The following is a 22,696-nucleotide window of genomic DNA, read 5'->3' on the forward strand; positions in this document are numbered from 1 at the left end:
ACGTGTCCACACTTGCCTCTAGTATTGCTGTTTTATTGTATTTATTCATTTATATGTTTTTTTTCCCTCCCACTATAATATAAATCTCTTGAAGGCAGGAGCATATCTTATTAAGTACCCGGTATAAACTTAATAAATGTTTGCTGAGTGAATCAATATAAAAAAATGACCATCAAATTATATAAGCAATCATCAGAATACCTGATTTACAAAAAGACTCAACAATTTTATTTTTATTGTAAACCAACAATTCATAATTGTATAAACTTATGGAGTACACAGTGATGTTATAATCTATGAATACAATGGGGAATAAATAAATCAAAGTAGTCAATATATCCACCATCTCAAATACTTAACATTTTTGTGGTAAGAACATTTCAAATCTACTCTTAGCAATTTTGACATGTATATTACTCTAATAGTAACTATAATTACTGCATTCTGCAACAGGACTCAAAAAAGAATAAAGCATTCTTCATAAGATTTTGCATCTTTGACCATCAATGAGATAAAATATCATTTTCAAAATAGCATCCAAACGTGAGTGTATTTACCCATATCATCCAGGGCATAATCAAGCAGGTGAACAGAGTAATAATCCATGGTATTTCATGTTTAACAAATTGTTAACAGAGAAAGTTGGTTGAAGAAAGGCATAGGAACATTGTCTTATAAGAATTAGAACCGAGGGGCTCCATAATCATCTGGCATCCGTTCAATATTGTATCTGATCAGAATAAAAAAGAAACACTGGTAAGAAACACAGGTACAGAACTATCTAAAAACCCATCCTTTACTTACAGCACTCTTATCCCACTGTGAATTCTTTTGCCAGTGGGAACATTTTGGGGAACATCAAAATGAATGATTTACAGCAAAACGCTGGCTCTATGATAATTATCTTTATATTTCAAATCACAAAGTTAGCAAGTGGGGAAGCCAAATTTAAGATCACGTAAGCCCAATCCCTTAGTCCATTATTTTTCCCACCATGCTGTGCTTTCCCCAAGCTGAAAAGCTAGATAACAATAGTCTGAGGACATGGAAACATCTAGAACAGTAGTTCTCAACCTGTGGGTCTTGACCCCTTTGTAACAATGAAAATACATCCTGAAAGAAACTTAAAAAAAAAAAAAAAGAAAGAAAATACATCCTGCATATCAGATATTTACATTAGGATTCGTAACAGTAGCAAAATTATTGTTGTGAAGTAGCAACAAAAATAATTTTATGGTTGGGGGTCACCACAACATGAGGAACTGTATTAAAGGGTTGTGGCATTAGGAGGCATTGATCTAGAAGGATAAAGAATAGCCTTTTTTTTTTCTTTTTTATGTACTCAGATGAGGTGCTAATTTAAAAAACCTTTCAAAACAGATATTTCTGGCTAAAAAGATTAGCTTGATTTAAATTACAGCTTTGTGTTTCAATTGGTACATCTCTCTTTAGCAATCTTATTGTAACCGTTTAAATGCCTGCCTCATTCCTAAATCCTTTATCTTTTGCCCTTGTTCTTACTACTTTTGTCTCATTTCTTCCAGGTTAACTTATGTAAACATTTGATACAATAATTTCTTTCCTATCTTCTATAACCTTATCCCCATCTCATTTTAATTGATGCCAATTGTACACTTATAAACACTTTCCCAAGAGAAATTTCTCACCTGTGGTTAGAAATATACATGATGGGAACTCCAGGGATTTTTCGGATTCTTCGTTTAAGGTCTCGGTCAACTGTGGCCACGATGTAACACTTGTGCTGTAAGGGACACAGACTAATGATCCCACTGGGCTCACTGAGTATACTTAATGACTGTTGGATAATGGCACAACCACTGACTAGTTTGTAGAATCATTCATTTTCACAGTGAATAGTGAAGAGAAGGCTGTAATAATCTGCTGAGTTACTACTATGAATTAGGAGTTCCTATTTATAAATCACATATAATAAGGCTTAGTGCCTGTACACAGTGGTTATGGTCACACCAAGGCTGGCAGGTTCAAACCTGGCCTGGGCCAGCTAAACGACAATGACAACTGCAACAAAAAAATAGCCAGGCATTGTGGCGGGCCCCTGTATCCTAGCTACTTGGGAGGCTGAGGCAAGAGAATTGCTTAAGCCCAAGAGTTTGAGGTTGCTGTGAGCTGTGACACCACAGCATCTACTGAGGGTGACATAGTGAGACTATGTGTCAAAAAGAAAAAAAAATTACATATAATAAGATGCTAGGGTTGAATGTAGCAGTAAGAATTTTGAGGGGGAGATCAACTGTTTATAAGCTGTAAGCTGTTTTCTGTCTCATAGTACAGAGACTTTCACATCTGAGGCAGGCAATTCTTGAGTTTTGGGACTCCAGGCAAATAGAAAGTACCTTAGATTAGAAGGCAGCTCTCTCCCTTCTCTAGACCTTAGGGCTTATGTATGCTCTGAGGCCTCCTAGTTGTGGAGGTGGAAACCAAACTAGGATCTCTAGGACCTGAAGTTTAAGCCTAGCAGGTTTAAAAGCAGTTAACATTTAGCTGTCATTTGGAATTTTATTGTATTCTACTTCTATCATATCTAAATCTCCCATAGAGTTTTCAAAAATGTTGTAGCTGTGCTGTGGGAAATTAAGGGAATGCTTGCCTCACCCATGGGATGGAGTGGTAAAAGGCTGGCTGTGTGGTAACCAAATGAAGATTACTCTCAGCAGATGTTCTGGTGGTGCTTGACAAGAAGGCAAGAACGTGTGTGAGATAGCCTGCTGGGAGACTCTCAGATACAAGTGAGAAACACTTTGGGGTTAGGGATGGTGGAGAGGAATAGGATCCCTCCAAAGGGAGTAAGTGGAAATGTAACTTTATTTTACATATCCAACATTAACTCACTTAAACTATCTTACAGAGATTTGTGAATAAAAAAACCAGTAAGCGTCCCTAATCATATACCCACTAAATACAGGTGCTGTGACCTGAAACCCGTATCTCCTCCCTAAGCCTGTGCTCCTTCCATTATGGTTAGGATAGCGTATAAATTTTCAGTCTATTTTCTCAAGTAAGTGAGGATACCTATGCTTCTTATGAATGGATGCTATGTAATTATTTTCTTTATTTATATTCCTAGATACTTTATTGACCATGAATATTCAAGAGATAATAGTTTATATGTATGTATATATATATTTTTTAAAGCACAAAACAAACTGATGATACCTGAGTTACTCTCTGTACTAAGCAGTCATCTGCATAGGTTCCTTTGTGTGTGCATGGTAATCGTTCAAATCTTGGATCCTTGGCAATCCTGTAGGGTTAAAAAAGTGCATTAAATAAAACATTCAAGCAATTGGATAACTTTGTGAGTTTCAATCAGTGAAACAAAAGTAACAAGATCTAAATGCAGATTTTAAAGCACTCCTCTCCTCCTAAATAGTCCTCTAATAGGAAAGACAATTCGAAAGGAAGGGAATTAAAAACTGACTGACAGCTGGTGTGCCTTTGGTCATTTTATTATCACAAAACCCTGTGCCATTATATATCCATTTTGCAGATGAGAAAGCAGCTTCAGAGAGGTTAAATTAATTTGTTCAAAACACAGTTGAGAAAAGCCAGGATTCCAAGCCAAATCAATTTTAACCAAATGTTTTCACTTTTATGAAGTGTACACAATTCTTGTACACAACGGTACAAGAATATAGGCACAAGGATGGTCGCTTCAGTACAGTTTATTTATTTATGTATTTATGTATTTATTTATTTATTTATTTATTCATTTGAGACACAGTGTCACTATGTTGCCCTAAGTAGACATAGTGGAAAAAAAAAACAAAAAAAACTAGAGATAATCCAAATATCAGCAAGGTAAAAGATAAACACACTTTGGTGAGGGGGACACTTTGAGAGGGGAACTATCATGCAGTAGAACTGTATGTACCAATGTAGATGACATTACACTAAACTGCTGAATAAACAAAGAAGGCCCATGAACACTATGTTATACACAGAAGGAGTAAAAAAAAAGTATGCACTTTTTTTCTTTTTTTGAGACAAAGTCTCACTTTGTCACCCTTGGTATAGTGCCGTGGCGTCTTAACTCACAGCAACCTCAAACTCTTGGGTTCAAGTGATTCTCTTGCTTCAGCCTCTCAAGGAGCTGGGACCACAGGCGCCCGCCACAGCACCCAGTTATTTTTTAGAGAAGGGAGTCTCACACTTGCTCAGGCTGGTCTTGAACATGTGAGCTTAGGCAATCCACCCACCTTGGCCTCCCAGAGTGCTAGGATTATAGGCATGAGTAACCATACCTGCCAAGGTATACACATTTTAAGAAAGGTAAAAACCGTATTAAAATTGTAATACTCAAGATATGCCAATAACATTTGTTATCTTGTATATTTATCTTGTACTTTTTGTAATTGCACAAGTCAAATATGACCCATATATTATAATTTTATTTATTTTTTTGAGACCATCTCACTCTGTCACCCTGGGTAGAGTGCCACAGTGTCATAGCTCACAGCAATCTCAAACTCTTGAGCTTAAGTGATCCTCCTACTTCAGCCTCCCAAGTAGCTGGAACTACAAATGCTCATGACACCTGGCTAGATTTTCTATTTTTAGTAGAGACGGGGGTCTCACTCTTGCTCAGGCTGGTCTCAATCTCCTGAGCTCAAGCAATCCACCTGCCTCAGCCTCCCAGAGTGCTAGAATTACAGGTGTGAGCCACCACATCCGGCTAAGAATTACAATTTTAATAACAGTTTTTTTCTTTTTTAAAATGTGCATACTTTTTTTTGGCACCATCTGTATATAAAATATGATTCAATTCAGAAAATACAAGTGCATCTGTCTAATACTCTTTATCTATATTTGCATTTGCCCAGGAAAAGATCTCAAACATATAATACTAACCCTTCTCAGTTGCCACTCTTGTGTAGGAGAATGGACAAAGTGTGAATGTGGAGGAAGACTTTTACTTTTTATTATACGTGTATATTTATATTATTTGCCATAAAAATTCACACATGTATTATTTCCAAACGAATTTTAAAAAGAGAACTCCCTGAGTCTGTGATTCCTGGAACTCTTCTCTTTCTATTTCATGACAACAATGAGTCACTGAAATGAATAAAAATACATGCATAGGTACCAAGTGCAGTAAAAATCCTCTTCCATATTGTAATAGGTTGGTGCTAGGTCAGCGTGGGCTGGGCATATTTATAAAAACATGACATGAGGATAAAATAAAATGAAGAATGCACCAAGCTATGTGAGTATAGGCAGGTACCAAGCACGTACCAGCCATCTGTGAACTGCTTTGACAGTGTTCAGGAAGAGTTAGAGCAACTTTCTGGCTGGAGAAAGTTTCCATGGAAAGGAGAGTGAAATAGGGCTTGAAAGACTTTCTAATACCAGGCTGAGAAGTATGATGATACAGGTGATGGGGAATCATTAAAAGATTTCTGAGGGAGCAGTGCCTGTGTTTCAGCGGGTAGGGTGCCGGCCCCATATATTGATGGTGGCAGGTTTGAACCCGGCCCCGGCCAAAATGCAACAAAAAATAACTGGGTGTTGTGGTGGGCCCCTGTAGTCCCAGCTACTTGAGAGGCTGAGACCGGAGGATCGCCTAAGCCAGTGGCTCTCAACCTGTGGGTGGTGACCCACAGGAAGTGTATTAAATGGCCACGGCATTAGGAAGTTTGAGAACCACTGGCCTAAGCCCAAGAGTTGGAGGTTGCTGTGAACTCTGACGACACAGCACTCTACTGAGGGCGACAAAGTGAGACTCTATCTCCAAAAAAAAAAAAAAAGATTTCTGAGGGACAGAGTGACATAAACAGAGCTCTATCTTGGAAAAACTAAGCTGGCTGTGGAATAGAGGATACACCAGAACGAAGACAGGTTGCTGAGAAACCAGGCAGGCATTCATCTAAGACTTTGCCCTTTTGGTTATCTCTTTACACATATTAATCTTCTCTCTACAAGCTCTTTCCCCAAAATATACCAAAATGCTCTAGCTAGTATCTTCTCTATCTTAAAAAAAAAAAAGTAAAACATCTGTTTACTTACATCCCTCTCCAGCTAATACCCTATCTCTGTGTCTCTTGACAGCCAAATTTAGTGCTTGCACTTGGTACCTCTATTTTCTCACCTTGCATTCTTTATTATTTTTAAAATTGCCGTTTCCCCCTTTAAATTTGAATTGCAGTAGAACTTCCATAACTGACCACTTCCCTACACTGCCCACTGCCTGAGTTGACCTAGTTTTCACAGACCAGACATGCACCACATGTATGTATCAGTACAGTGGGCCTAGTTCCTTACGTTGACCACCTCTATATGTTGACTAGTTTGTAGAGTCCCTTGGGTGGTTACCTTACAGATGTTCTGTATTTCAGTATACAAAAAAGTATAAAGAATGGTGAACACCTGGCCCACTAGCTAAAGAAAAAAACATTACAAGTAAAAATGAAGCCTCCTCTCCAATTCTGATCTCTTCTACCTCTCCACAAGTAACTATCATCCTAAATTTGGCATTTACCATTCTACACTTTCTACCATGCATATAAGATCACAAATGTAAATACCTATAAACAATGTAGTATTGGTTTGCATGTTTTTAAACTTTAGATAAATGCTATGCTTCTGTTTTTTTCTCCCTAGAGACAGGGTCTTGCTATATTGTTCAGGCTGGTCTTCAACTTCTGGACTCAAATGATCCTTCCATGCCAGTCTCCAGAGTAGTAGCTAGGACTATAGCAGCATACCACCATGCCCAGCATTGTTCTTGTTTTTCTAAATTATGAATTGTTTCTGAGATTTATCTATATTGACATATAACTCTAGTTAATTCATTTCACTCCGTGTAGTATTTTATTCAAAAGAATTCCACAATTTATCTATTCTTTTTTTAACAGACCTTTTAGTTTCCTGTAATTTTTTGCTATTACATGTATAAGAAAATGTCGATACTTTGATATTTATGGGAACTTCTCTAAGGCAGAACCCCCTACCCCCCATTTTTTGAGACAGAGTCTCATTATGTCACCCTCGGTAGAGTGCCATGGCGTCACAGCTCACAGCAACCTCAAACTCTTGGGCTTAAGTGATTCTCTTGCCTCAGCTTCCCAGATAGCTGGAAGTACAGGCGCCCACCACAACGCCTGGCTATTTATTTGTTGCAGTTGTCACTGTTGTTTAGCACGCCCAGGCCAGGCTTGAACCTGCCAGCCTTGGTGTATGTGGCTGGTGTCCTACTCACTGAGCTACAGGCGCCAAGCCAGTACTTCTGTCTATAGTTTGTCTACTCACTCTGTTTATGGTATCTTTTTATACAAAAATATTCAATTTCAATATAATCAAAGCAATCTGTTTTCTACTGTGGTCTATACTTTTTTTTTTAGAGACAGAGTCTCATTCTATCATCATCGGTAGAGTGCCATGGCGTCACAGCTGACAGCAACCTCCAACTCCTGGGCTTAGGCGATTCTCTTGCCTCAGCCTCCTGAGTAGCTGGGACTATAGGCGCCTACCACAATGCCCGGCTATTTTTTGTTGCAGTTTGGCTGGAGCTGGGTTCAAACCCGCCACGCTCAGTATATGGGGCTGGTGCCTACCCACTGAGCCATAGGCCCTGCCCTGATGTAAACAATTCTGCCACTCAAGTAAGTTCAATTTTCTTTTGCCCACTAAAAAATTTCTTTATTCTGGCTAACAAACACATGAAAAAATGTTCATCATCTCTATATATTAGAGAAATGCAAATCAAAACAACCCTGAGATATCATCTAACCCCAGTGAGAATGGCCCACATCACAAAATCTCAACACTGCAGATGCCAGCGTGGATGTGGAGAGAAGGGAACACTTTTACACTGCTGGTGGGACTGCAAACTAGTACAACCTTTCTGGAAGGAAGTATGGAGAAACCTCAGAGCACTCAAGCTAGACCTCCCATTTGACCCTGCAATCCCATTACTGGGCATCTACCCAGAAAGAAAAAAATCCTTTTCTCATAAGGACACTTGTACTAGACTGTTTATTGCAGCTCAATTTACAATCGCCAAAATGTGGAAACAGCCTAAATGCCCACCAACCCAGGAATGGATTAACAAGCTGTGGTATATGTATACCATGGAATACTATTCAGCTATTAAAAAAAATGGAGACTTTACATTCTTCGTATTACCCTGGATGGAAGTGGAAGACATTATTCTTAGTAAAGCATCACAAGAATGGAGAAGCATGAATCCTATGTACTCAATTTTGATATGAGGACAATTAATGACAATTAAGGTTATGGGGGGGGAAGCAGAAAGAGGGATGGAGGGAGGGGGGTGGGGCCTTGGTGTGTGTCACACTTTATGGGGGCAAGACATGATTGCAAGAGGTACGTTACCTAACAATTGCAATCAGTGTAACCTGGCTTATTGTACCCTCAATGAATCCCCAGCAATAAAAAAAAAAAGAAAAAAACTTTATTAGATACACACACATATAATAAAATAAACTAACTATAAAGTTAAATGAGTTTTGACAAATTATATATTTCCATGTAACTTCCTCCACAATTGAGCTATCAAACATTTCCATTGCCACAGAAAGTTTCCTCTAGGGGTCCTCAAACTTTTTAAACAGGGGGCCAGTTCACTGTCCCTCAGACCGTTGGACGGTCAGACAATAGTTTTAAAAAAAAAACTATGAACAAATTCCTATGCACACTGCACATATCTTATTTTGAAGTAAAAAAACAAAACGGGAACAAATACAATCACACCACCTCATGTGGCCCGCGGGCCGTAGTTTGAGGACCCCTGCTATCCTTTTCCTAGCCTTGGCTCCAGACAACCACTGATTTGTATTCTTTCCCACAATTTCATATAAACAGAAATCTATTTCTAGAGTGATAGAAATGTTTCATCTCAGGAATATGATGGTCGTCCACAATTGTATACATTTGCCAAAGCCATCAAATTATACAAGTAAAAGTGGTGTTTGATACTATGTAAATTATACTTCCATTTGATAAAAAAAATCCACTGTTCTCTTACTCACTCAAGTGATTCTGTACTTTGAATGTGTCCTTTACTTATGTATTTACTCATGTAATATCATGCATTAATCATCTAGAAAATATTAATTTAATGAGGCCACAGATCTCCCAAATAGTAACACTTTTCATTATATAATATATATATAAAATTTAAATTACACACGAACTTTATGGCCACCCTTCATTACAAAAAAATTACACTCAATATCTCTACTGGTTTCAACAAAAACGTCTTTAGTATTGAGAATATTACAGGCTCACAATTTTCCAAAACTCTAATTTTCACTTGGAAGTCTGAATTTTACTACTGTCACCAAATATGAGTTGTTTTCCTTGAAGTGACAGGTTCACTGAAATTTTTGAGACGATATCCACCAAATATCAAAGTCTGAATAATGAGTGTTTGTCAGTTGTTCTTTCACAAAAAATGATATTCCATGAAAAAGTAGCTGGTTTAGCTTACAACTCAAATGAGCACACAAATGCTTTTCATTGAGACAACTTTGTCCTTTGGTTTACAGTGCTTTATACATAATTCACAGTTCATCACAGAGAATACTGATTTGTACTGGAGGGTCAAGATTTAATAAAGTTAAATTTTACTGGTTCATCAAGGACATTTTTTTTCTTTTTTTTCTTAGAGACAAGAGTCTCACTTTGTTGCCCTCGGTAGAGCGCCATGGTGTCACAGCTCACAGCAACCTCCAGCTCTTGGGCTTAGCTGATTCTCTTGCCTCAGCCTCCCAAGTAGCTGGGACTATAGGTGCTTGCCACAACACCTGGCTATTTTTTTGTTGCAGTTTGGCTGGGGCCAGGCTCGAACCTGTGACCCTCGGTATATGGGGCCAGCCCCCTACTCACTAAGCCACAGGTGCCGCCCACCATCAAGGACATTCTTTTTTTTTTTGAAGACAGAGCTTCAAGCTGTCACCCTGGGTAGAACACTGTGGCATCACAGCTCACAGCAACTTCCAACTCCTGGGCTCAAGTGATTCTCCTGCCTCCACTTCCCAAGTAGCTGGGATTACAGGCGCCCGCCACAATGTCCGGCTATTTTTTGGTTGCAGTCATTGTTGTTTGGTGGGCTGGGGCTGGATTCAAACCCGCCAGCTCAGGTGTACGTGGCTGGCACCTTAGCCGCTTGAGCCACAGGCGCTGAGCCCATCAAGGGCATTCTTAAGTGACTCTGTCTTTTTTTTAAAAAAAAAAACTGCCTGTGGGTGACAGTGAAGATTATGACGACTACTAGCATGATGTGTTCACGGCCTCGGTTTGTACGTAGACGTGAGCAGTTTTGCCATCAGTACAAATGTCAACACAGTGACAAAGGCAATATCTTACTATTTCCCATGAAAATAGTTTTGTGAACTCCATGTATAAGTCTCTGGGATTCAAAGGGTCTGGAGATACACTTTGAGAACACTTACTCTAAATTTAAGGGTGCTTTCTTGAGTAAACTCAAAATTTAGAATGTGAATCCTTTAAGTGTGAGATTCTGAAGGAGATGTCTAGATAACAAACCAATACAGAGTTTCTAACTGAAAATCTAGAGAAACATAAAAGGAAGCCCACAAGACAAGTATGGTTAAAACAACGTAGTTCAGAGTCTCAGTTCAAAATTTTCTAAACTTCCAAGATCTGTTTCTTAAATCACAAACAGGCAATTTTATGATTTTTATTTAAGGCAATTAGCTAAGAAACCTCTGAATAGCCAACAGATGGAGGATTTGAGGAGTCCTAAGTATGCCAATCTAGAACAAATCTAGTTTAGTTACTTCCTACCTGAGGGCCACTCGATACTTCTGCCCCAATTTCTCAATTTCAGCCATTACACAGTCAGTTATACAAGGAATGCCTGCCAGGAAAGATAAAAAAAAGAATTAGGAACAGAACTTGTGAAGAAATTCTCTCTGAATTATATCCTGTCTAGAGTCTTTAAAAGACCCAATGGACTTCTGGAATGACAGCACAATTAGCACACTGAAATGAACACTAGAGAAGGAAACTCTATTTATATTACGGATCTGTCCCAACACAACACCACAGATTCCTAAAGTATCTGTCATAAACATATCTGGAGGGAAAAAAATGGATTCTGTAATTATATTATAGTAAATTAAAATAAGTTCTAGGTGGAAAAAGATTTAAATGAGAGAAAAAAACCCAGGAAGTTAATCAGAAAATGCAAATTTGATCATATGAAAATAAAACCTCTGTCTGACAGCTATCAAACAGAAAGCCATAATTAAGTAAAAAACTAAACTGGGAAGAATATTCCCATAAATTTGTCAAAAAGCTAATTCCCTTAATATACACAGAGCTTCTAATAATAGCTTATAATTATGTGCTTTTTGGCAGACACTGTTAACCTCTATCAGGTAGTATTATTACCATTATCTCCATTTTGTATAAGGAACCTGAGGCAAAGAGAAGTTAATGGTGAAGATAGCAAATGGTGAAGCCAAGATTTGAACTGGGTCTGTCAAATTATAGACTGGGATCTTTTTTTTTTTTGAGACAGAGTCTCATTATGTCGCCCTGGGTAGAGTGCCATGGTGTCACAGCTCATAGCAACCTCAAACTCTTGGGCATAAGCAATTCTCTTGCCTCAGCCTCCCAAGTAGCTGGGACTACAGGGGCCCTTCACAATACCTGGCTATTTTTTGTTGCAATTGTCATTGCTGTTTAGCTGGCCCGGGCCAGGTTTGAATCTGCCAGCCTGGGTGTATGTGGCTGGCGCCCTACCCACTGAGCTACGGGCGCTGCCCACAGACTGGGATCTTAACTATCATGCTATATTTTAGTTCACAGAACAGGACATACAAATTGTCAACAAGGCTGAAGATGCTCAATCTCACTCCGAATTAAAGATATGTAAAAGTCTTTGACACCTATTAGGGTAGTAAAATTAAACATATTAAAAAAAATAAAAACTAAGGAAATAGATATTCTCATATTAAGTTTGTAGGTGTATAAATTGGTATAACTATTTGAGAGCGATTTTGCAATACTTATTAAGAATGTACACACCCCTTGATATTGTAATGCAGCTTTTAGAAAATATGTCCTAGAGAAATACATTCCTACACAGGACAAGGAGAATCATTATAGCCTTATTTATAATATAATAAAAACTGGAAATAATCCAAATATCCAATAGAATATTTGGTTTAAAAAATTACGTATTTAAACAGACTATATAACTTAAAAAAAGAATGAGGTTCACTTCCATACACTAACATGGAAAAATGTTCAAGATATATTCTTCAATGTAAAAAGCGAGAGATGAATAACTAAAAGGTAAAAGGATTGCATAAGCCCAGGAGTTTGAGGTTACTGTGAGCTATGATGCTGTGGCATTCTACCCAGAATGATAGAGATTCTGTCTCAAAAAAAAGGGGGCAGACCCCAACACACAAAGGAAATATATTAATGGTAAACTGCACAGCCTAGTGTAAATAAATTACATCAGATCTTTTGTGGTACAACACAAATAAAAAGCAAGAACATAGTTAATGCAAAAGAATATATGTAACACACTGAAAAACATAATAGATTTTTCATTTATCCAGAATTTTAAAATTCAGAATTCTAAAACAGAAAATTCCCTGCACGTTTAAAATTGATGTACTTTATGATAGCCATAGCAGAAAACTCTAAGTGTTTTCTGAATTATGAAAGTGTGACTGTTCTGTCAAGTTTGTGTTACATTTAAGTTCAGAGAATGTGGTCATTGCTATGGTGACCACTGCAAATTAAATGGCCAGCAATTTCGTTAACTGTAACCCCACCTCCCTCTTTTAATATATTTGGGTAAGTATGATTATTCTGTATAAACGTTGCAGGTATGTAAAAGTATGATACTCACACTTGGCATACAGACAGTCCATCATTGACTGCACTAAGTCCAGTTTGGCTTTAATGGAAAAGTTGATAAAGTTGGTATCAACCAAGATGTGGTAAGGTGGGCCCAGCTGTGTATTATATTGGAAGAATAAGCAGGAAGGGTGCTGGGGGCTGAAAGTAAAAGAAAACAAGAACACAAAGTTTACACTGATACTTTGGTAGCAACAAAAACAAGTTGTCTGCTTAGGACAGTTCACTGTTGATCAAACTCTTCTTTCCTTGTTCATTGGAAATAAATCTTAAAAAGGCAAGGAAGTAACATTGTATTTTTCTTATTTATTTTTAGCAGAGACAGGGTCTTGCTCTGTTGCCCAGGCTGGTCTTGATCTCCTGGTCTCAACCTGTCCTCCCACCTTGGCCTCTTGAAGTGCTAGGATTACAGGCGTGAGCCACTACACCCAGCCACAATATCATATTTTAATCTCAGGTCCACTACTACACTTTGCCACAACTTTTTTGTTGTTGTTGCAGTTCGGCTGGGGCCGGGTTTGAACCCACCACCCTCAGTATATGGGGCTGGCGCCTTACAACTGAGCCACAGGTGCCGCCCCCCACTTTGCCACAACTTTAAAAAAGCAATTATCTAACCAAGTTCTTCCTCTAGCGGGAGCAGACTAGCCGCGGGTATAAGGAGAATACAGCCATCATGAGTAGAATGATCTTATAGTAAGTCTGCCATTCTCACAGGATCCTAAAATGCTTGTATGGAATTTGACATAGGACAACAGTTTGTCCAGTGTTAGGATTATACATAATACTATAGCAGGGGCTCGGCGCCTGTGGCTCAGCAGCTAGGGTGCCAGCCACATACACTGGAGCTGGTGGGTTTGAATTTAGCCTGGGCCTGCCAAATAACAATGACAACTGCAACCAAAAAAAAAAATAGCCAGGTGTTGTGGCAAACACCTGTAGCTACTTGGGAGGTTTAGGCAAGAGAATCACTTAAGCCCAAGAGTTTGAGGTTATTGTGAGCTGTGACGCCATGGTACTCTACCCAGGGCCACATAGTGAGGCTCTGTCTTAAAAACAGAAAACAAGGGCGGTGCCTGTGGCTCAAGGAGTAGGGCGCCGGTCCTATATGCCGGAGGTGGTGGGTTCAAACCCAGCCCCGGCCAAAAACCACACACACAAAAAAACCCAGAAAACAAAACAAAGAAAAAACCATAGCAGAACCTGCATCTCTTCTAAATACCATGTCTAGGTTGAATATGACAGTGATTCCTAATGCTAGTCTAGGGACAAAAATCCATCTATGATAATATATCCATCACTAATACAGGGGAAAGTGAGAAAAATAAGGAAAATGTGGTGAGGTTTTCATAAAGTTAAATGTATGTATTTACAAGGAATAATCTTTATGTGAAAATATATCCTTGCTGTTTTTTTGGTGTATTAAACAATGAAAATTATTTCTTCTTCTTTTTTTTTTTTTAGAGACAGAGTCTTACTTTGTCATCTTTGGTAGAGTGCTGTAGCATCACAGCTCACAGCAACCTCCAGCTTTTGGGCTCAGGCGATTCTCTTGCCTTAGCCCCCCAAGTAGCTGGGACTACAGGTGCCCACCACAATGCCCAGCTATTTTTTTTTTGTTGCAGTTTGGCCGGGGCTGGGTTTGAACCCACCATGGCCAGCGCCCTACTCACTGAGCCACAGGTTGCCCCCCAATTATTTCTTCTAAAAGATTCTTAGCAGAGAAAAAAAAATTAATAATCTTAGATTATATCTCCAGGATTTTAGGGGAAATTTTACTGCTCCACAAAATCCAAAAATCTTCAAATTCTTGCTCTTGGTATATGCTCATTAATATCACTTTCATATGCATACTGTGTCAGACTTACTAACAAATGCTTAAGTAAATTAGCTCAATGAAAGCCTGGATTTCTAAGATGTTTATAGTCTTAGAATGTCTCTTTTATTTAGTTTTACAGAAAAACTTAAAAATTTTTGATTACTCACACTTCTCTTTCCTTTAATGTGCTGGGATCTTTCTTTTCTTTCTTTTTAGGTTTCAATCTGTCCTTTTCTTTACTAGGAAAAAAGCAAACATAATCCAAGAGAGAAGAGAAAACCACAGCAGTTATAATCTCATTCGAAAACCAAATGTTCCAATGTTTTTTGTTTACAGAGAAAATGCTACTTTGTGACTTTTTAATGTTAATATCAGCATACACCTCAGGAGCAATTAAATGTAGTAGGAAGTAGCCTGTTAGTATCATAATTGGTACAAAAAGCTAAAAATGCATAAAAATTGCTAATCAGTAAATAAATACTGGTTATACTATCATTTGTAACGGTAAGAACATAATCATACCCACCTCAAATACTGTTATGAGGTTTGAATGTGACATGGTAGATAAACAACAACAGTGGAAAGGTGAATACTTAAGAAATGTTTAATTCCCACAGCCTTTCTCAGTGTAATAACTCAGCAGCTAAACGACTGTTATACACTTGAGGACTATCCAATGCTATATAAATCGAACGATGTCCAAAGCAAAAAATAGCACCAAAAAAGTGTACTACTTATCCCCTCGTGACTTAGTAGTCAAAGAATCCAGTTGATTACGGACACTCACAGCCTCTGATCCCTGAGACTAAGCATTCGCTTCATGATCGCATACTTCCTTGTTTTCTTTTGCTTCCCCTTGAAACAGAAGTTTTAGAGTTAAAAGATTTGGAAATACACTTCACCTTTTAAAGTCCTATCAATTCCCTTCCCTTCCCTTCTTCCTTCAAATAGCCATCCCCGCCTCTTCACTCTATAGCATATCAGGCATCCCTCAGAGCAGTTTAACAGCTAAGACTAGAATGAAAATAAGCAAGAGGAATGTAGAGAAAACTTGGCCACGGGCTGACGCCACTCCCTTCCCAAAAGAGGTCTGACAAAGTCCCTGCTGAGAGTGTCTCTCACCATGCTCACGCCACGCTCTTGTTTCTTCCGGAATCACCAACAGCGCGACACTTTTGCGTCATCCATACACTGCTTCCGGGAAAGACTAGCCCGGAAGCGGAAGCCTCTTTGGGAAACAGAAAAGCCCTAAGCCGGTTCCCAGGCCGGGCAGAGACTAACGCTGGTGTCTCTTAGCGGGAGGATTGGGAGCTGGTCTTCTTCTGAGTGCTGGCGCCGCCTCCCAGACTTCATTACGCTGCAACACCCGGCTCGGGTAATATTTCTCTCCGGCAGAGGTAGAGCCCAGAAGACCTACTTGCACCTAAGTCCCAGAGAAAGGGAGGACGAGGGTGGGAGGATCAGAGTCCTGGGTGGCACACTAGTTTGGGGGAACACATTCTTCTCATTCCCCAGCGCTGGGGCATCGGGTCTCTAGCGTCCAACCCTAAGGTTCTGGTTTCTACTCGGTTCTTCTAGCCAGCATGGTTCTTTGTGCGGCTAGGTGGACGATTCTCCGCAGGTATATATTCTTGTTTCGGGGAAGAGAGTTGATGCAGCGTTTGAGTACCTTCTTTAGATTATAGCTTAGAAAATTGGGGCGTAATCTTGAATATGTTAAGATTTACCAAGTCAGGAAAATGGTGGAAAACAATTCACATTTATTGGGAAACCTTGGTGTGTCATCTTTAAAGAAAATGGGAGAATTTGTAAGAACAAGAAGGGGAGTTATAACTTCCGTTTTTTTGAGTACCTGCTGTGTACTAATCAATTGGCTCTTAACCTTTTGGAGATCACCTACCTCTTGACACTTTGTAGAAAGCCAGGGACAATTCTTTTAAAAATGGGCGCGCGCGCACGTGCACACACACACACGATTTGTTGTACAATTTATGAGTCTAGTGGACTCTGAAGCTTATCCATGGACCCTCCAGGTGTCTGTTAACGTCAGATTAAGAACCCTTATTCTGTACACGATGTTTGGCCTTTCATTTCATATTATTTTCTTTGATCTTCACAATAACTTAAGTACCCTCATTTTACACGTGGGAAACTGAAACCCAGGTTTTGTTCATGGATCTTTTTGGGTCTAATTGATCTAAAAAAGCCTGCATTTTTCTTATTAAATGATGCTATCCTAGTGTATGGAAGCCAAAAAGATTATCAGGCTAAAAAACATCACCAAGTAAAGGTGATCATTGTTTAGCGCTTAACTGTGAAACATAGCATATTGGTTAATATAAACTTTGGAGTCAGACTGCTAAGCCTTGAACTAGCAGTATGACATTGCACAGGTTAATTTGTGCTTCAGTTTCTTCATCTGTTAAATCGAGATAATTATAATAGTAGCTTCTTTCTTATGGGGGTGTTATAAGGACTTATGTTATCATATGCATAGTTAAAACGCGAAGTCCTTAAAACACACTGCCAATATAATAGTACAAAACTCAACATTTTCTATTATTATCATTGTGGGTCTTCAACTTAAGAAGAGTATATGGTAGAGTTATAATTTTATGTCAGCTGTATTTTGATATACTTGCACTGGAATTTGAATGTGTTGATAAACTTCAAAAACTTTATTACGCTTCATGTCCTGAGAAGCTGAGTTGCAGGGTGGTTTTCTCTGTTAATTTGGGTGTAGGCATTCTGTTTTTACTCCTTTTTTTTTGAGCATGGATGCATTTACATTGCTTTCCAGTTCAGTTATCTGTAGGCTCTGAATATTCAATTTTGAAATAGTTTTATTATTGAAGCATCTACAGATAACTGTATGTGCCTCCTGCTTTACCCTATTTGAGGTCACTAGAAGTTCCTAATCTTTTGGAAAGACCTTGTCTCTGCCAAGCTGTCATTTGTGGGTAGCGCTAACAGCAACCACTTTTTGCATGCACTTTTTGGTGATTATGCAATAAGCCCTTTAAGTAAACATGGTCAGTTATTATTTTAAATATTTGAGACTGATTAATATTATATGTAGATTCAAAGGGTAAACTGCGTATGACTAAGTAGTAATTTAGTCATTGACAGAACTGCATATAACTAAGTAGTAATTCAGGCGTTGACAGAAAAATACTCTCCTCAATGTGTACTCCGAAGTTGGAATCCACAAACAATAACAATTTTTTTTAAAAAGCTGTTTGTAATTTCTATTATGAGAATTTTCTCATTTCCTTGATTAATACTTGATAGGGACTTAAATTAGTGTGGGAACTACATGGGGGATGAGAACATACTTAGAAAAATATGTTTTTATTACTTTGTAATTTTATTGCGATCTGAGATTAAAGTACTCAAGTACTCGAGTCTATAGCATTCTTTGATGGGGTTGGGAAGCAGGGAGGCAGAGTTGATTTGGATTGGATGGGTGCAGAAAGTAATTGCTTTTGGGCACATCCTTGTGAGGCAAAGAAATTATTTTAGTCCTTCTTGGCAGTCAAGAGGGTTGTTTTGTATTTTTGGGCGGTCTTAAAGAGAAAAAATCACTCAAGCGATTGGACCCACAGTTTGAACATATAATTAGGCTTGGACTTTGTTCCATTCACTAATTGGTCTAACTTACTAATTTAAGTTGATTAATCTCTTTATAAAATTATGAATAATGAAAGATTTCCTAAAGAATATCTTATTTGTCAATGTTAGAAATTCATAGGTAGATTCATGTTGTGGCCATCAAGAAGAAAAGATTAATCTGGAGAATTTGCTCCATTTTCAAGTTACAGTTTTTATATTTATTTTTATGACTTATATGACAGGGCTTTTTCCCTCCAGTAAACATTTGTTGCTGTTAATTATTTTTCAATTAACTTGGCTGCCTCCTAAATGTGGTAGCATAGCATACAGCATATTCTGCTCCTAAGTTTTGAAGTTCAAGTGATTTGTAAGGATACTTCAGAGGTAAATTACTGCTGTGTGTTCATTCAGAAAGCATTTTTTAAGGACTCATTCTGTACTAGGTCATGTGCTAGTTACTTTTCAAGACCACAGTCCTGTATTGGAGAAAGACTTGTAGGGGGCTGAAAAGAGGTACGTGATTTGAAATATTTTAGAGGAATTAATCTACCTGTTCATCTTTCTGGTAGTGGTTCAGGTCAAAGTACTATTATGTAATACTTAATACTACCAACATACCATGTAACAGAACAGATTTTATGACCTTAATGGATTCTAGTGTGTCATTTTACCTTTTAAATGGCTTTAGCTATTAACTAGCTTAGGTTTATTTTTCTGTGGTTTCTTTTTCTTTGAAGGATTCATGAATACTTAGCCTTTATCAATATTCTTTTGTATAGCAGTTTTCAAATTTTTGAGTTTGTTTAACTTTATTGCCGTTTATGCGTGTGTGTACGTATGTGTGCACATGTGTACATCTGAGCCCTCAATATTTTTTTATTTTATTATTAAATCATAGCTGTGTACATTAATGCAATCATGGGGCACCATACACTGGTTTTATATACTATTTGACATATTTTCATCACACTGGTTAACATAGCCTTCCTGACATTTTCTTAGTTATTGTGTTAAGACATTTATATTCTACATTTACTAAGTTTCACATGTACCCTTGTTAGATGCACTGTAAGTGTAATCCCACCAATCACCCTCCCTCCGCCCATCCTCCCCCCCTTCTCCAAATTCTTAGGTTATAACTGGGTTATAGCTTTCATATGAAAGTCATAAATTAATTTCATAGTAGGGCTGAGTACATTGGATACTTCTTCTTCCATTCTTGAGATACTTTACTAAGAAGAATATGTTCCAGCTCCATCCATGTAAACATGAAAGAGGTAAAGTTTCCATCTTTCTTTAAGGCTGCATAATATTCCATGGTGTACATATGGCACAATTTATTAATCCATTCATGGATCGATGGGCACTTGTGAGCCCTCAATATTATGTTATTTCACTATGATGATGTTTTCTTGAAGGGACTTTTGAAGCCTACTTTACAAGATAGGATTTAGTAGAGAGAGGTGAATACTGATTTAGCTATTTGAAACTAAAGCTAGCAGATACATGTTTTGTTATTTAGTCTGACTTGAACAATACCATATATATACACATATATAAAATACATATATGTATTTTTTTTTTTTTAAAGAGACTGGTTCTCACTATGTTGCTCAGGCCAGATTTGAACTTCTAAGCTAAAGTGATCCACCTGCCTCAGCCTCCTGAGTAGCTGAGACTACAGGTGTGTACCACTGTGCCTGGCTCTTTTTTATATGAATTTTTTTTTTACCTTGAATAGTTGAATTTGCATTGTGTTTTTCAGAGCTTATAGATAAAGCATTCATTTCAGTGCAGTTTTGCAACATCTGTTAATTCTATTTTCTATTCATTGTACTTTTTGGCTAGAGATCAGATAAAGGTAATCTAGTAATATACAAACATACATTTTCTATAGTGTTCCATTGCTTTTATCTGGATATCCAGCTCACATTATTTTAACCCTCTCTTGTCCACTTTGGGAAGTTCAAATCCAAGTATACTCCTTTGTGTATATAGTGAAGCTATTAGGAAGAGAAAGCAGTTAAAACCTCCCAAGGTTGATCTAGTTTTTTCATGTCTTGATGAAGAAGTAAACCCAGCCAGTCTGTTAAAATGGATTAAGGGTTGGAGAAGGATTTTAAAGTTTAGCTGAGCATCACCTGAATGGGGCAGTGACTAGGGAGGCAGGATCAGAATCCTACTGGGGAGAGAGACTATAAAGTGAAGAATCACATGTAATTAAAGTTTTTTTATTGTGGAATAATTTTAAATTTATAGAAAAATTGTAAAGGTAGTACAGAAGTGTTCCTGTATACCTTTCACACAGCGTCTCTTAATATTAACTTCTTACATAACCGTGGCATATTTTCACATCTAAGACATTAGTATTGGTACATTATTCTTAATTAAACTATAGACGTTCTTTGAATTTCACAAGTTGTTCCACTTGTGGAACATGTCCTTTTTCTGTCCTAGGACCCAATCCAGAATACCATATTCCAGTTAGCCATGTGTAATTTTGGTAAATAGGTTGGGGTTTCCAATGAGTGCTTTTTTTGTGCTATGTATGTGGTCCAATAATCCTCTCTGACTAGTGCTGAAGAGTGAAAGCCATTGACCATGAGAATAAATAATTCTGCATAGGTAGTTAGCGTTCTGTATTCTTTGACTCCCAGAGCATTGTTAATGATGGAAAAGTTGGCTTTGCTCCCAGAGGGGTGCTGTGAAGTTTCCTGAGAAGCTAAGGGCTGCTGCTGATTAAGATTCCCATCCTTACCTCATAGATTTTACTACATGGAACTACAACTATGTAATTATTTGTCCATCTTCTTTACTAAACTGTGTGTTTCTAAAGGGCAGGAGATTATCTTACTCATTTTGGAATCCTTAGAGTCCAACATATTGCTTGGTGTTTGGTAGGTTCTTAATATACATTTGTAGAAATTAATAAATTCTTGTTTGGTAACATTGATTATTAGGTCAACAGAAATTTTGTTTTGAATAAGTAAGTGTTGAGTTTCTCCAAATTGAGTCATCTTACGTTGCTATTTTTGTGGCTAGTTGAGATTTCTTCTTAGACTCCTAAGGAACATAACATGCTCATTTAAGTTTGCTTTTCCTTTCACTTATGTGAGTAATTTAGTTTCGTTAAAAATTAGAGTAGAATTGAAAGTAACAGAAGGTAGTAAAGGCAGAAATTTTGTTAGCTTTTAAGTATATGCATGACCATTCCAGTTCCACCTGACTGGTCTGCAGATCTGGCTGTTTGCCTGCCCCTTCATGCACAGTTAATCAAATAACAACTTCCTAGACTTATCGAGGGAGACGGCTTGTCAGATTCAGAGAATTTGTTTTAAAAATCTTCCTGTTATAGCCAAGATTCAGTGGTCCAAGGTCACCTAAGCATAAAAGCTGCCATGGATGGGAACACAGGGGCCTGTCCTGATTCTGTGGATAAGGCACAGTAGAGTTAGTACTGTATATAGAAAACACATCAGGATAGGAGGGAGCAGTGCACTGCACTGAAGCTAATGTTTTCTAGATTTAGAGTAAAGAATGAGACAGAGATGAGCCAGTTTTCTATATTGTTTTCCTCCAGACATCTCACAAAGTAACCAAGTGAGCAATGGCAAATTGTCATTTCTTGTTCAACCCGTTTAACTCACATTAGCTTTGAATCCCTGTTTCTTACTTTGTCTGAACTGTGCTGAGAATGAATGGCAAACTATTTTAACAGTCTAAGCTATGCTTTTGTATATACTATGTAGATATTTCATTTTGAATCTAAAGAACTTTCTAGCTTGTTTTAAAGAGAATGATGTAATAGAGAAAATCCACATTGAATTAAGAAATTTGGAATTACTTCTGTCTTGGTGAGCTTAGCCTTTTGTAAGCCTAAATTTTAATTTAACCAGTGATTGATTATAACTTTCTCCAGCATCCTCGCAGGTTAGAGTAACCCAATATGGTGAGAATGATCTTTAAAAGCTTCTTTTTAAAATCAGAAGAGTAAATAGTTTATTGCCTCTGTTATAACCTCAAGTTTCTGGGTTGTGGAATTTAGTTGTTTTAAGAACCAGCTTTGGGGTGCGGAGGTTTTGTACCAATTTGAAGGGAACTGAGAAACGAAACCTTGGCTAAATACAGGCTTGCTATTTATTAGATTGAAAAGGAGAAAAATCTGTGAAAAGATAAAAATCTTCGAAAATAGACTATAACTTAAATAGTTCATGGTAATTGAATTTGAAAGCAACCAAAGGATAATAAAACTGAATGATTTTGAGATAAATGGAATGCAGGAGATAACAAAATCTTGTTAAAGATTTGATGAGAGATTTTCTCTTGTGAAACTTTCAGATGAACTTCTAGAAGAAACAG

At 37.8% G+C, this 22,696-nt stretch overlaps 2 protein-coding genes across 9 annotated transcripts in view; one reads left to right on the forward strand and one right to left on the reverse strand.

The window, feature by feature from the left end:
• Positions 1–225: 225 nt before the first annotated feature.
• Positions 226–15,937, reverse strand: FCF1 (FCF1 rRNA-processing protein). 2 transcript variants are annotated; one of them, XM_053601887.1, is made up of 8 exons: positions 15,848–15,937; positions 15,513–15,580; positions 14,893–14,964; positions 12,899–13,047; positions 10,813–10,885; positions 3,196–3,283; positions 1,668–1,762; positions 226–730 (listed from the first exon to the last, which is right to left on the reverse strand). In XM_053601887.1, exons 1-8 carry the CDS (start codon positions 15,848–15,850, stop codon positions 682–684), a joined length of 597 nt encoding a protein of 198 aa, XP_053457862.1. In that variant the 5' UTR covers positions 15,851–15,937; the 3' UTR covers positions 226–681. The 2 variants fall into 2 exon arrangements, with proteins under 2 accessions (XP_053457862.1, XP_053457863.1); XM_053601888.1 differs by lacking the exon at positions 15,848–15,937 and having other exon boundaries at positions 15,513–15,837.
• Positions 15,938–15,967: 30 nt separating this feature from the next.
• AREL1 (apoptosis resistant E3 ubiquitin protein ligase 1) overlaps positions 15,968–22,696 on the forward strand; it is a 47,477-nt gene continuing 40,748 nt past the window's right edge. For 2 of the 7 annotated variants that reach the window (XM_053601880.1, XM_053601882.1), the window contains exon 1: positions 15,975–16,122. The gene's annotated coding sequence lies outside the window, so the exon portion shown is untranslated. Of the gene's footprint in view, positions 16,123–22,696 lie in introns of all 7 variants that reach the window. The other 5 variants (XM_053601884.1, XM_053601881.1, XM_053601886.1 and 2 more) reach the window with 5 other exon arrangements.

Source organism: Nycticebus coucang, chromosome 9 (genome assembly GCF_027406575.1).
Source record: "Nycticebus coucang isolate mNycCou1 chromosome 9, mNycCou1.pri, whole genome shotgun sequence".
NCBI lineage: Eukaryota > Metazoa > Chordata > Mammalia > Primates > Lorisidae > Nycticebus > Nycticebus coucang.